Source organism: Astatotilapia calliptera, chromosome 19 (genome assembly GCF_964374335.1).
Source record: "Astatotilapia calliptera chromosome 19, fAstCal68.1, whole genome shotgun sequence".
Taxonomy (NCBI): Eukaryota; Metazoa; Chordata; class Actinopteri; order Cichliformes; family Cichlidae; genus Astatotilapia; species Astatotilapia calliptera.
Window position 1 is genome coordinate 4,740,034 of NC_137440.1, and position 15,830 is coordinate 4,755,863.

A 15,830-nucleotide genomic window follows, 5' to 3' on the forward strand; every position below is an offset into this window, starting at 1 on the left:
TACTCCCAACCCGCTCTGAGGGAATGTGGATGGGAGTGAAAGAGAGCAGAGATCAGGCTCTGCCTCGCTTTCCAATGACCCTGTATTTGTGTGTGTGTGTGTCTGTGTGTGTGTACATATTTTTGTGTGAGTAGCATAAGTCTTATGTGCACTGGTGTGTGTGACCTTCCATGAGTGTGTGTATGTATGCATGGCAGCAGGTCTGAACATTGGAGAGCCTTTTTAAATGACAAAGACAGAAACAAATCACTTCACACACCTCTGCAACACACACAGACACAGACACACACACACACACACACACACGCAAACAAACATGTTGTCTGGAAGGAGACCAGCCCAATCCACTGAACAAAGCAATAAAGAGAGAGACTATCTGATTCAGACTCTATGTCGATTGCCCACCATATATCAGCGTAAAAGGGAGATTTAAAGGGTAGTTCCAGCTTTCTTTCCTGCTGCTTTCCACCACAATCCAGTGGACCTACCAACATCATCTCATATCATGTTTTAACAGCATGTTGCCCTGCTTTCTGCTTTTTGTAAATGCATGTGTTTAGTTGTTTATTGTAATCTCAAACCCCGACTGTGAGAGCTGTGCTGCCAGAGAGAAGCTGACGCTACCATTTTCTTCTTCTTGTATAGAGTATAATGACTGGTGGCAAAACAAAGTTCACCAATATTCTCGCGTGCATACAAAAAGAATACTATATATGGACATATCTAAGTCTATAAACTTTGGCCCTAAAAATTGTTGTTCGTGTGTGCATGTGCATACATGTGTGCCCTCCTATGCGGTTGCATATGCCGGCCTGGCATGAAGAGAGGCTGGCTGCCGACCACATTTGGGTGTAACGGGCGAGAATCCAGCAGACTAATTTGGGTCTGGCTGGGACAGCGCAGTTATTATTTTCCTCTGGACCATCAGGCAGAGGACACACAGCCATCTGCTGCACGCGCATACACAAACACACACGTCTCAATTATATCACTAAGAGGGCAGCTGCAAGCGCTGCCTGTCGTAAACACACACAGACAACGTTTATAAGTACATGAACATGCACACATTATACTGTGTTGTTGGATCAACAGGGTGTTACAGAGAGACAGATTCTCCTGCTGGCGGCCTCTACAGAGAATGACAGGAAAGGGACACAGACAATGTTTCCATCCACCTGTTTCATGAGCATTTTGAATGAGGATGTGAAAAACTATGAAAACAAAAAGATGACATTGTATGCCAATCCCACCCCATGCTGCAAAAAAGTTGTTAACCTCTATGACTGCATCAATCTCTTTTTTCACTCTTTCTTAAAAAGGCGCACACAGTTAAATTCAATCCTGTCACAGGTGAAGAATGGCAGTATGTACAACAGTTTGTGAGATCAGAAACAAGTGTGAGATCAGAAATGTCACTTTTTTAAGCATTTTTTTCAGGTCAATTTTATCATCTTGTAAGCTATTTTGTTCAAAATCTGGAAAAAGCTCAACATGCAGAATCAAATTCAATTTTAAAAAAAAGTTAAAATGGACCCATCTGCACACTTCCAGAGCAAATCAAATCATTTTGATCAATTGTTGGATGCTACTAGACTAACTTTGCATGATTCATGATCTAAAATGCTCCCTCCCTTTAAGATAATTTTCTTCTGATTGGAGGTCCCTCCCAAATAAGAGGTTTTAAAAGCTACAAAATCCTGCATTAAAATTCCAAAATGAGAAAAAAATTTAGCTTAAAAAAAGAAAAGAAAAGAAAAAAAAAGAAGCATGAGGTGAAGTTGAGGGAGAGGTGGGATGTTAACTTTTCGCAGCAGCCATGTTTAATTACAGCTCCACTCTTTGTTAATGACTCTATTAATAGGCTGTTTGATTGGCCGGCCACGTCCCCCGTCTCCCTGACGAGACAGCAAAGAAACGAGTTAAACGGGTAAATCCTCTTTACACATAAATCTGCCTGAAGATTGTTTCAGCGCCGACCACCAAGCGAGAAAATTCATAACCTCGTCAATTTGTTAAAAGGCTTAAAAAAAATCCTCCCTCACCTCCCCGCCACCCAGTCATTTCTCCTGCACGCCACGATCTAATTAAAGTTGAAAAATAATTAGCGATATATTTTCCTTCCTTTAAAGAGAAAAAATGAAAAAAAAAGAGGGAAGGCCAGTGATTAAAGGAGAAGAGGAGGAAGGGAGAGCAATTAAGAGGATGGAGGTTGACGAACTCTGTGTACACATGTAGGATTACAGGGTGAGACTCGAACATAGCAGAGACAAGCTTGATCTCTCCCTCTCTCTCTGTCTTTCACTTCTTCTTCTTTTTTTTTTAAATCGGTGTGCCACTTCTTCAGCAGCTGATAAAAGCTGAAAGAACAAGATAACCAGCTCAGCGGAGCTGCCGGAAAAGCTTACGGGACCCGATTTGACAATTAATCAATTATTTGATAGAAATCATCAATCAATCTAAGTGGGGGGAATTAATCCAAGAGGTGGATAGAGAGAGATACAGAGACACAGTGATGGAGAGAGAGAAGAGGGGGAGTGATGTACCTTCTTCTTTAATTTGGTAAACTGATTGGCTTTTTTCCTTGTTTCCATATCTTAGAGCTTCCTATATCCAATTTACAGAGACAGAGTTTACAAACTAATGGAGAGAGAGAGAAAGGGAGAGCTACATCACAGATGGTAAATATACGTTTCTTTCAACAAAACAATGCTCAGCTCAATTTACAGATATTGGAACGTGACTGTCAGAACACGAAGACCTCCAGTCAAAGAGGCAACTCGGATTCATTATCAAACATCCTGAGCTCCATTAGTAACCTCAGACTGTACAGAGGTTATTCTGTAACATAGTTTTCAGTGCAACTGGAAATAGAGAAATAATACACATGCTCAAATCCAAGACTTAAACCTAGCATCACAGGACAGGAGACACAAAGTTATTGGTGTGTGATTTGCTCCAGTCGCACACACTCGGGGTAAAGGTTGATACAACGTTGAAGATTACAATGACTGGACAAACCATAGATCTTTTTCTTTTTTATGCATTGAACAATGGTTCTGCCGGATGTTTCTTTCCTGTTAAAAGGGAGTTTTTCCCTTTATACTTTTGCCAACCCCCTGGGGGTCATCTGATTGCTGGGGTTTTCTCTCTGTTATTGTATGGGCTTTACTGTACCTTACAGGAGTGTTTCCCAACCTTTTGGAGCCATGGCACATATATAGCAGAAATGGCTCGGTGTGTCCCCAGCATACCTTATTCGCTTTCTTCTGATCACTACTCATGCTAGGGCCTTCATCTGGGTTGGAATTTTCTCCAGGATCCAGGACAGATCGACAAAGACTTTTTCTTTTGCAATATTTATCTATTGCTATTATGCGCTGTGTCGTCTCACAACATCACTATTATGTAATTTCTTCTTCGTCCTTTTCTGTTTTACAGGTAGTTGGCAACCCATTTAATTAGAGCAGGTAGTTGTACTGCCCTCTAGTGGAAGAGAATGTAATTGTTCTGGCCGTTACTCACACCTATCGCTTAGAGTACTAATCAGGTGGAACCAGTTAATCTTTCACGGCACACCTAATCATTTGTTTGGGAAACACTGCCTAAAAGTATAAAGCACATTGAGAAAAATGTTGTTGAGATTTGGCGCTTTAAAAATAAAAATAATATTCAATTTAATTGAATAAATGACAATTTCAGATGCCTAGAGTAAACTAGAAAAGACCCAGCCTAGCTAACTTAGACTGGATTAGTTGGTGGGGTTAGGTTGAATGCTAATTTCTCATAGCTGTGAATGTGAGTTTGAATGCTTGTCTGACTCTTTGTCTTAGCTTTGCCACCATCTGGTGACATGTCTGTTGTGAACCCTGCTTCTGGCTGGGATACCTGACTGGAGTAGGCTCCAGCACCCCTGCAACCCTGATAAATATAAGTTGAAAAGAATGGATGAATATAAAGAAATCCAAAGAATAGTTAATATATACTGAAGGACTGAGGGGTATTTGGGTTAATTTCAGCTTTTTAGTCCCATGACTTGTTAAGGAGTTATAGAATAAAAAATAAGGAAAACAATGAATCACAGCACAGCAATAGATGTCATGTCTATATATAGTTATGACATTTCCCGATCTAATCCTTATATTAGCAGAATATCACACATCAGTGCTTTCCACCAACTGTTACATGCATGATTTGTACGAACACTTTCTGATCTGCTAGTGCTATAAGTAAGGTTTGGCTAACATTCTGAAAATTCTTCTTGTATGTTTGAGAGTTTCACAAATCTCTCAAGAGTCTTTTTAATATTCATGCTGCACAGACACAAGGACACAATCATTGTCAGTTGTTCTCTGAAGGACTGTACGAGCGCCTCGCCTTACAATCCATCATGTAAACAAGTAAACATCGGTTGCTGACCTTCCAAATTGATTGTTACTGCCTGCTACAGTCGTATGCAATCAGGTGTTGGAATACGTGTCATTTTCCTGCCTGTGCCTTAGGTGTCCCTCTGTACTTCTGAAGCCAAGCCAAGGAAGAAAATACTATTTGTGTCACTGTGTCAACACAAAGTTTAGGGACCAAGTAACAAAGATTACGCTAAGCTCACAAAAAGATTGTGGTGGAAAAACAACATGCACAAGAAACACAGATTCTGTTGTCAAAGTGATAGACTTTTTACACCAAACAGCTAACTAGTGGCCAGTTTTCACACACACATGTCCCTCAGTGCGGTTTCAACAAATATGTCCTCTCTGTTTGCATGGGGGCCTGGAAGGTACTTCCTATAAAACCAACCGAATGTAGCTCCTTGTTGACGATTGGCTCTTTGATCTATGTCCCCTTTCACAAGTCTTTGCAAGTGAATTGAAAAGGGTGCTTTTCCTGATTTCTACCTGTTGTGCAGTAGATGGCGTTTGGCACGCTGCTGAGACCTTTGTGCAGTGGTGCATTCAGGCACTGTGGGAATCACCAAATGTGGAACTCAGCTCATTAATAACATCTTTTTTTTGTAAAGAGAAAGCTTAGAAAAATGATTTGGCCTTAAAGATGACAATACAGATCACAAAACCAGTTGTGTTTGACAGCTGATGGCTACATTTCAAAGCAAACACTGTAGGTTAATGAAACAAATTTGTTTCCTCTTATTAAAATTAAGTCAGCAAAAGCAGACAAACATGTCTAATGATGCTTTTTTTCCTTTTTTTACTCTGTATTTCCTGTTTTCATGAACAAATATTGGCATTTCGTACACAAGCTGACAGAAGCTACAATGTAAACAGGCTGATATGACAGTTTGAATCCTATTTAATTCAGCAACACACACACGCACACACACACACACGGCTTGTCAATACAGACTTATTAGTGCCTCCAAGGTCGATGTGTCGACCTTCAGGATGGACGCCTGTCTCTATTAACAGGAACTGGGGGAAAGTGAGCCAATTGAGACACAGAGCTCGTCACCAAGCTGACAAAGTACAATGACGTGCCCCCACCCCCATCCCAACACATACACACACATACACGGCAATAAAATATGCATTGTCGCTCGCTGCACAAATCAACAACCGTCCGACGAGCTGATGAGATTTTAAATGAGCCTTAATTTGTTGGGAATTGTCTTTGGTGACGATAGACGAGAGAAGGAAGAATGATAGAACAAGAGACGGACTAAATAAACACCAAGAGACAATCAGAGATAAAGATGGAGAGACAGAGAGAGAGAGACAAAGGATCGAAAAGAACAGGACTGAGCTTTGAGATGCTTAATGTTTTTTCTTGACATAGCAGTGACAAAACAGGCACACAGGTGTGCGACTTACCTGTGACAATCCCAGGTAGATGGAAACCGTCTCAGAGATGTAGAGGAAGCGCCCCTCTTTGTTTAGTGCAAATACAAACCCATCCAGAGACTGAAACAGAGAAAAAGAGAGGTGGACGTTAAATAGACTTCTCAAAAAAACTTTCTTGGGTACAGAGTGTAAATAAAAGATGGCATACGAGTTCATCCATTGGTTGTTTTTTTTAAATAAAAAGATGAAAATTGTGTTGATTTCCATAAAACTTGAAACTGCTGATTAAGACAATAAACTCATCAGAAAAAGGTTTTCTGTGTTCATAGAGGAAGGGAAATGAGGGTCATTCTCTCACAGACTTCTACACAGTCAGAAATTGTTTTGCAGCCCCACCAGTAAAAAGAATGTCGATTTACTTTACTTCTTTCCTTCTATCCTTACTTTAGGAATTAACTGCATATGCATAAAACATTTTTTTAACCTAATTTTGCATGTTCACGATATTACTTTAGTGAGTTTCTCTTTTTCTATTGTTTTTAGTTAACAGCTACAGTGTTTTTCCACACTAGCTTTTAGTTGAGTTTTAGTTCAGCAGAATGACCTTGCTTCAAAAGCAGCTACCGACCCAACAAGTCAATAAAAGCCCATTAAAATGTAGCAGCTACAGCCACAATAGTCTTGATTGTGATTTCTTTTTTTCTTGTCCATCTCCTTCTTTGTGTTGTCTCTGTCACTTTCTTACCAACTAACCCCCCGCCCCCACTGTCACTTTGTTCTTGCCTAAAAAGATACAAATTCCCAACCTCTGCTGCTGTTAAACAATGGATGGTGGGGCTGTGTTCATGAGGACATCACAGAGCAGGAGGAAACAGTCCAACATAACACAGCAGATGGAAAATAAAGTAACTCATATTTCCTCCTGTTGACAATGTGACAGCAATGAAAACAGAAATCTGACAAATTTTCCAGATGTCACTGTGACATCGACATCTTTTCATTATTCGTAGGTTGTTTTAAACATTTGCTTTCAGTTCCTTCATTAAAAACAAATCTCAAGATTTAGCTGACAAGAGGATTTTTTAAAAAAATACATGGAAAAGTAAGTCCCTCTACACACACACACACACACACACACACCTCCACAAAGACATCCAAGTGTGTCTAATGGTGTATTTCCGTGACGATCATGGTGCCACACTCGACTTCAGCAGCAAATCACACATGCAAAGATGACACACACATGCACATTTACACAAACGCACACACACACACTCAAGCAAATGCACGTCTGAGTGTGTCCAATGCTGCTGTTATGGGAAGATCATGGCAGAACACTCGACTCCTTGAACACAATACACTGGATCCAAGCACACACAGACACACACAAAGGCAATGATACTCCAGAGGTCAGCCAGGTTAATTACATGTAGCGTCCTACTGTTATTGGTAATACACGGTTTCCTCCTGTGTGCACATGCATGTGTGCATGCTAGTGTGTGTGCGTGTTATATCTTGACACTAAGTGCATACTGCACGGTGTGTATTACTTTGGGAGAGAAAGAAGTGCAAGCAGTCTGAACCATTTAAAGGGATTGAAGATAACTGACTCAACTATTAGGTACAGTCCAAGACAATGTGTTTTTTTTTTTCTTTCATCCGTTATTGGTCACATTATTGATCATGGATCAAAGCTATTGATCCAATAAAATGATTTAACATAGAAATACATTAAACTATCAAACAGCTACCAGAATGACTCCCCTTTTGGATGCTTTGATACTTTGAGGCTTTTACATTAATCAGAAAAGTGAGACAAAGAAAAAAGAGACTTTCTGGATTTTGACAGTTCAAATGTCATCTGTGTAGCAGCTAAGTAGCACCTTTGGTGTGACTGTTGGGTATTTAATTTTCTTCTTTCTCTTTGTCAGATATAAAGTGCTATTTGGAGATGGCCTTTAACCTTTTATGCCTGGCTAATTATTCTAATGCTTACATGGAGGTGTATGGGTATGTGTTGTCGCTGCACCCCCACCGCCTGTGTCCGTTTAGTCTGCCCTCTCAGCTAATGAGATGTTAATGAGATGTTAATCATCAGTGAGCCGCATCAATGTCCATCCATGCTGGGTTCCTCATTAACACACATCCTGACTCTTTCTAAGTAGGTGTGCGCAAGCTTTTGTGTGTATATGTGCAGTTGGGCACATGTTTGCTGTGTTTCTCTATCTGTGTGTGTGTGTTGTCAGATTACGATCCAGATGGTTGTTCTCTGTTTTGATGCCTTTCACTTTAAATGTCTTTATCCTCTAATAAGTTCATTATCCTTAGAAGACATTTAAACGTAACAGCTAGCTCAATACAATATTGGTTAGATATATTAATCTGGTCCCAATAACACACAGTTTATGAAAATATGACTGGAACCTGTTTTTGTGCTTTGCATAGAAAACAGAAAAATATAAAATGCATTCACACTACAAGTGACTAAATTGTAAAACGGACCATCGGGTCACCACTGAAGTGCTGCTCTTGGACTTGCCAGTATCATCTCTGGGCTTGTCTTCAAATGGACAGATAAATCCCAAGATATGGTTTATCTCTGTATGACTGGCTGATGCTTCAGCACATCAAGCACAACTCTGATTCATTGCACATCACAACCATCAAGCACTGGCACGTGCCAGGCATCAGTTTGTAGCTTTGTAGCACCATTTTCCATTGACATTACTAGTAATCAGTTGCCTCTGCATAGCTAGTGTGAAAACAGCATTAGTCACTTTGTTTAAATCAAACCAGCTGGGGTTATGAGAGCCTGTGAGCTTTGCATATGCTGATTTTGTTCTTTCTCATTTGATGGGATAAAAAGTGGAAACAATTTACAGAAGACATGCCTTTGATAAATGTGCACTAGAACAAAGATGACTGAGACTTCGTTTTGCAGAGACACTACTACAAAGAAATGGAACTCAGACAATCTCCAACACTGTAATGCCACAGATGTTGGTCGTTCCTTCTTTCCCTAAAAGCCCCTCGACATTATATCCGAGCCAGTCCGGTGACTGGAACGATATAAGCTCATAGTTGAGCTTTTCAATAGTTTCAAATGTGCGATGGCAGACATCAGAGAACAGTCCAAGAATAGGTTTAAGAAGCTGGAGATTTGCATAATCAGATTTTACTGATAATTCTATACATGCAGTTTTAATAATCAGGCCGTTATTGGAATAAAGCTCTTTCCATTCACATGGCTAAGGGTTTGGCCTTGTTACCATTATGTAACAGTTTCTTGGACAAACACATATACCGGCAAGAATGAATAAATGGTCATGGTCCCCGTGCCTGCCCTCACAAGGCTACACTTGTGTTTTTGCTTTCTCTCTCTCTCTCTCCCCTACCTCTCTGCCTGGGCGGAGCTCACTGCTGGCTCCCGCCCTTGGCTCACACACCTGTTGGCGATCAGCTGATTTCCCGACTACTATTTGAGGCTGGGCCACAGATCTTGTCATCGCTGGATGATTGTGCTACTAACGTTAGTCTCTCTTCCCAGCTCCCGTGGTCTTGTACCTTTACGCCCTACCTTCGTGACTTGTGAGTGATTTTTCCCTTTCTTGTTCCAGTTTACCTTCCCGGACCTGTGACCTTCCAGCTGTACGAATGTGTGTGAGTTGGATGTGAGGACGTGAGCGAGCGTGAGAGAGAGAGCCTTCTCCTAATCCCTTGGAACCCTGGATTTTTCTCCGTCACTGTATATATTATCGCACTAGTGTGTAAATAAACGGTGCTCTGAGACGTCAACCTGTTCTGCGCTTGAGTCCCTGCTTTCAGATTGTGACAATTTCTTTCTTTCATTTAATTTTTACTGTGGACCTATTGCAAAAAAAATAAGAAAAACAAAACAAAAAACCTTAAAATTTCTATAATCAATAGTGTGAAAACACAAACTTTCCTGTCATTTGATTGTTTATCAATTACTCAATTACTGTGGTGTGGTATAAATGCCCATGGGGCAGATCTTTATCAGCAGGAAGCACTATTAAACTTGCAAATTATGTTAAAAGTTCCCATTTTTTCTCTCCTTCGTATATTCCACAGCCATCGAAGTCTTTGCCAAGCGGATTCTGACCCTCAGGCCTAGTGTCTGACACCCTTGCTCTAGAAAAACTTTCTTTGTAATGTTCAAAACTATGTAACAACCATTAAATTCACAGCCTTAGATGAACCATAATGCACAATATGTGTGAGAAGTAACTATTAGAACCTATGATACATCTACTTTGCTCAATTTTGTTAACAGAAGTCTTGTTGAGAGCCACTGAATAGTTACTATATTATAATATAAATGCTTAAATAGTTCCTGAAAAGCTAAAGGGGTCTAATAAACCTAAGTAAAGCCATAATCGGTTGATAGTTAGTCCCCATTTTCTTCAGCGAAAGCTGCTGAGGTTTCTTGGAAAATTGTGACACAGCTGGTACGCCTCTGTCTTTTTGCCCCTTTATACAAACACAAGCCAACAGGGGGAAAAGGCTGAGATGTGGAGATAATCACAACCTGTGTTTTTCTTTTTACAGTTTTATCATCTTGTCTGATTGAGGTCCAGGTTTAGCAACAAGCAGCTCCAGGTGAAGGAACGCAAATCTGCCCATTTCAGAGGGATTAAAACGGATTAATTAGAATTGGAAAAGCGAGTTGAAAGGTGGAGGCACGTGTGTGTGTGTGTGTGTGTGGGTGGGTGTGTGTGTAAATTATGCTGATATGAACTGATGTAAACACTCACACAGACAGATATAGATGTGCTGTAAACAAACATAACCTTGCTGACTGCTTTGTTAAGTCCCCGGTTGCCTCTCAGAGGTTAAGCAGGCCTCTGATTATTAGAGCTCTGAATCCAACCAGAGCACAAACCAAATTTTATTTTTCTGCTGTGAGCTCGTGGTTTTTCCCTCAGCTTCCTTTGGTTTACACCAGAAATTATTTACAAGGTCGACAGGGTCTTGAAAGGTCGGTGAAAAGTTGTAAGATGCACAAAGGTCAGTGTACGACTCAGAAAGCAAGTGTTTTCAAGCCTCACTAACTGACATTTTCAGCATGAATAGATGCCATAGTTGCACACTGCTGTTAACTATAACTACTCTTTTATTTATTGTGAACAGAGGGAAGCAGCTGTAACATGCAGGGAGGTGTTATTTTTTCATGGCAGAGTGTGATTGGACTACAAACCTAAATGGATATCAAAATGAAAAAGAATATAAATAAGAACATAATAACAATCTCACATTTAACCCTAAACCTCATCTGTAGCTTAAGCAGCAATAAGACTGGACTGGAGCCTGTAGGGCATGACAACCATTCACACTCACAATCACAGCAGTTAACCTAACACAACTGCATTCAGACTGTGGAGCAAGTCCACACAGAACGTGTAATGTCTGCATGAGGAGGGTGCAGCCAGCCCGTGAAACCAAACCCAAAATGATCTTGCAAAAAGACAACAGTGCGAACCACTACACTGCCAGGATGTCCTATCCAAAACTTGATGAGATCCACACCCACACTCTAAGCCAAATTCAGGCTTCATCAGACAGATTTGAGCTCTACAAACAAGACTAATCCAAAGACACTGAACCAGACAAAGACAATGAAACAACAGTGTAACCAGGATGAGCGACGCAGCCATTAGATGCAGTATCAGCTGACCTCAGCCTGTTTGCAGCGATATTGTTTTTCCTGGCCTTTGCTGTTTTCCACTTGTATTTGCATATTAATAACACATGCAGACACAGTGGGACCGTAGACCGTGTGTGCACTGTCTGGTTGGTCTATATGACTGTGCATATGGGTATGTTTGGGCTCTAGCTTGTTAATATTTTATTTTTCATAGTTGTGTGTGTGTGTCTGTGTGTGTGTGTGGATATGCATCCAGGACTTTATATTTACATGCATGCGCAGTGCAGAAAGACCAAGGATGAGTCTTAAGCACACACACACACACACACACACGCGCACCTCTGCACAAAATAAAGTAACAACACATCCAAACATGTAGAAAACACAAGTACGAACACACAAGGTGGAACTAAATGGACATTACGGCAGAAGTCACGCACTAAGGCACACATACACAGAGTCATTGTCTCTATCTCTTCTCCTCTCTCTCCCTCACACACACATGCACACATATACAAACACACGCCCTGTGGCAGCAGTCCGTGTGTGTGTCTCTTTATGAAATCACAGAGGGTCTGACCGCCTCATAGTAATTATGCTAATTGCCTGGATGCCCTTGCCTTTATTTATGCAGGGCTGCTAAGATAAATAAAAGGAAATTGCTTTGGATCTAACTGTATTCATTTCAGCATGCTAACTAGAACACTAACTCTGCTCTCTGAGTCTGTGTGTGTGCGCAGCAAGAGAGCAACGGAGCAAGTGAGTAGGGGGGTGAGGTGTTCACAGATTTGTTTACCCTTCACAAATTCTGCAGGTAATTGCAATTTTGATTGTATATTTATTTATTTTGCTCCGTGTGTGGATGGATTGTATTGATGCTGTGTGTGTGTGTGTGCACTTCCTGTCTCTCAGTCATAATGAAATGCTTTGTTCTATTAACCAGAATATAACTGTCTGAGAATCACAGACTGCTCTGAAGTGAAACTAAAGCTCCTGAACAAAACGATCATAAGAAGTGCTCATTTTAATATGCAGCTGAAGGAGTTTAAATTAAATACTTGCGATTTAAAGATTTATCAAGATGTATCTAGTGCAAAATCCTAAAAAAGCCTCCCAACATCACTGAACCACTGCAAGATCCAATGCGACCCACCCATATGCCTACTTTGATGCAAGTTCTAACTTATCAGGTGTCATATCTGCTGTGTTCCGATGTTGGCTCTGTTCTCTGCAGGATTATTCTGCTGCTGTTCTGTGTAGCATGAAGATGGAAGTAAGCATGTGACTATAGTCGTCCAGATTGCAAAACCTATATACACCAATGATAACATGGATAATAACATTGCGATCACTGACAGGTGAAGTGAATAACATTGATTGTCTCTTCATCATGGCGACTGGGTCAGAGCATCTTCAAAACTGCACGTGGGGTACAAAGGCTGGCCCATGTGGTCCAATAAAAACAGACATAGGCACGAAATGTTCATGCTGATTCTGATAGAAAGGTGTGAGAATACACAGAGCATCACAGTTTGTTGCGTATGGGGCTGCATAACCGCAGACCATTATTATCCCGTGCCCAACAATGGGCAGAACCGGACCACAGAGCAATGGAAGAAGGTGGCCTGGTCTGATGAATCATATTTTCTTTTAAATCGTTTTGATAGCCAGGTGCATATTCATCACCTACTTGGCAAATACCTGGCACCAGGATGCACTATAGGAAGAAGGCAAGCTGGAGGGTCAGCTTGATGGTTTGGGCAATGTTCTGCAGGGAAACCTTGGGTCCTGCCATCCATGTGGATCTTACTTTGACATGTACCACTTATCTAAGGATCTTTGCAGACCATGTCCCTTCTTTCATGGAAGCAGTATTCCCTGATGGCTGTGATTTCATACTTATCTACTAATCAGGCCATAAAGTGAAATGAAATGGTTTGAGGAGCACAACAATAAGTTTGAGGTGTTGACTTGGTGTCCAAATTCCCAGATTTCAATTCAATAGGGCAACTGTGGGACATCCTGGTCCAATCCATGAAGGCCTCACCTCGCAATGTACAGGACTTAAAGTATCTGTTGCCAACATCTTGGTGCCAGATAAAACAGCGCACCTTCAGGGGTCTAGTGGAATCCATGCCTTGAAAGGTCAGGGCTGTTTTGGCAGCAGAAGGGAGACCAACACAATATTAGACATGTGGTCAAAATGTTATCCTTGATCTGTGTATGTAACATTTAAAAAAAAATCACAGTAGCATAATGAAACAGCTTTGTTTGTCTAAAGTACGAAATGCAAGCACAAAATATTCTCATTTTAAAGTAAATGCCATATTAAGTACATAATAATAAAGAAGGAAGTTGGACGTCCAGATTGTGATTCTAAGAGCAAAGACTGAAGATAATGCCAACTTGTTTGTTCAACAGTTTAATGCACCTTCAAGGTGCCCCATCCATGTCTTGCTATGTAAGGTGGGTCTAATAAAATCAGTCTCACACTGTGACAGACTATACAGTATCAATTTGAAGGTGTCAGACTGTGCCGTGAACACAACAGTGTATAACAACAGATGAACATTATCCGCTTATATCAGCCATCTGTGCTGTTCTTTTGTATTCAAAATGAGGATTCACAAGGTTCCATCATTTCATTTTATGTGCGTTTCCCCTCCCAAACTTCAGATGTAATGTCACTCAGTGTATGCTGATTGGTTGGTTCATAGATTTGCATCATAGCAGCTGTCACACAGTGTGAGTCTGTCCTTAAATTTCTGACAGTCTGAATTTTGCTGCGGGCCTTTTCGGTCCACCAGAAGCTCCATATCATTCATTACTGGATGTGCATGATCTCATGTCATCACTATTTGGAAACACTGTCCACAAATTGCACCATGATTCTCTTATGACCAAGTCTGATAGTTTGTACTAACATTTCCTGCTACCCAAATGGTGAATTTGGGCTGATTTACATCGTCTAATCACCTTCCTGCAAACCTAAGTCAAATGCTTGAAGACACGTGTACAGAAATTGATAGAACTGCAGATAGAAACACCCAAATGTTAGGCCACAGATGTTAAAAAAAGAATACCACTTGATGCACAAACACACACACAGACACACGCACAAACACCCACACCCACAAATGTCCTAATCTGGGTGTTCAGACAGTAAAAGAAAGAATTGCAATTGATTAGTGAGCACTGCTGAATGGCTCGCTCCCTCTGCTTTCCACCTCCTGCAGATTACTGCATCGATCGCCTTCACACACACGCGCGCACCACACAACAGATGAGGCCATCTTTTAACCATTCAGAACAGCGGTTTAAATGTTACTGTCTAGCTCTCTGCCTCTTAATGACAAATGGAAAGACTGTGTGTGTGTGTGTGTGTGTGTGTGTGTGTGTGTGTGTGTGTGCGTGTGTGTGTGTGTGTGTGTGTGTGTGTGTGTGTGTGTGTGTGTGTGTGTGTGTGTGAGAGAGAGAAGGAGGGCGAATAAATTGTAGGATAAGACAGAGAAATGGAGGGAAAGGGTGATGTATAGGAATGACAAATAAAGAAATCAAGAAACAAAGAGAAAGAGGAAAATGGAGGGCAGGTGATTAAAGACAGAGAGAAAAAAGACAATCAAACGTGGATAAAAGACAAACATATTGACAACACACAGAAAAAGCAAAAGTGAAAATTAAAAAGTAATAACAAGGCTGATTAAAGAGGCAGAGCTAAAGTATTGAGGACTGAACATTATACCTATTGACTAGTGTGATACTTTGACACACGGTTTTGAATCCATGCCTCCAATCGTCTGTCTTTTCCAGCAGATGTTAAACCTGGCTGTGGGAATTTGCTCCCATTCAGGGTGATGAGGTCTGGATCACAATTTTTGTTGTGGTTATTCCCAAATGTGTTGGATGGGGTTGAGGGCAGAGCTCTATGCCCAGCAATCACATTATTGCACTCCCAACTATGAATAGTACTTTATCTCTTTTACATCTATAAGAACTTGAAATGTTTTGTTTACCTATCAACCAAGTCCAACCATATGCTCACTTTGTGGCTCTATAAGTAAGTCACCTAACTTCCGCCATCGTTTTGTCATTATTGCTGTCACCACTAGAGTGCATGGAGTATTGGTTATATATACTGATGCTGACTGTAAGGTCCCTGTCAGTACTCTCGCGGCAGCATTTTGGATGAACTGAAGGCTTTTCATTGTTCATTATTATTAACTTGATAATAATAACAAACGTACAATCAGTTCATAAATGCATGAACTACTTCTTTAGCATCACTCTGAGAGAGGATGTTTCTAATTTTAGAGATATTGCATAAATGCAGGAAAGCAGTCCTACATATTTGTTGAATATGCTCAGTGCAGGGC

At 40.8% G+C, this 15,830-nt stretch overlaps 1 protein-coding gene across 4 annotated transcripts in view; it reads right to left on the minus strand.

The window, feature by feature from the left end:
- The window catches only part of npas3 (neuronal PAS domain protein 3), a 374,776-nt gene that overhangs the window by 113,055 nt on the left and 245,891 nt on the right, over positions 1–15,830 (minus strand). For all 4 annotated transcript variants that reach the window (XM_026151150.2, XM_026151153.2, XM_026151151.2 and 1 more), the window contains one exon: positions 5,823–5,912. In XM_026151150.2, the coding sequence (XP_026006935.1) occupies positions 5,823–5,912 (90 nt within the window). The remainder of the gene's footprint in view (positions 1–5,822; positions 5,913–15,830) is intronic.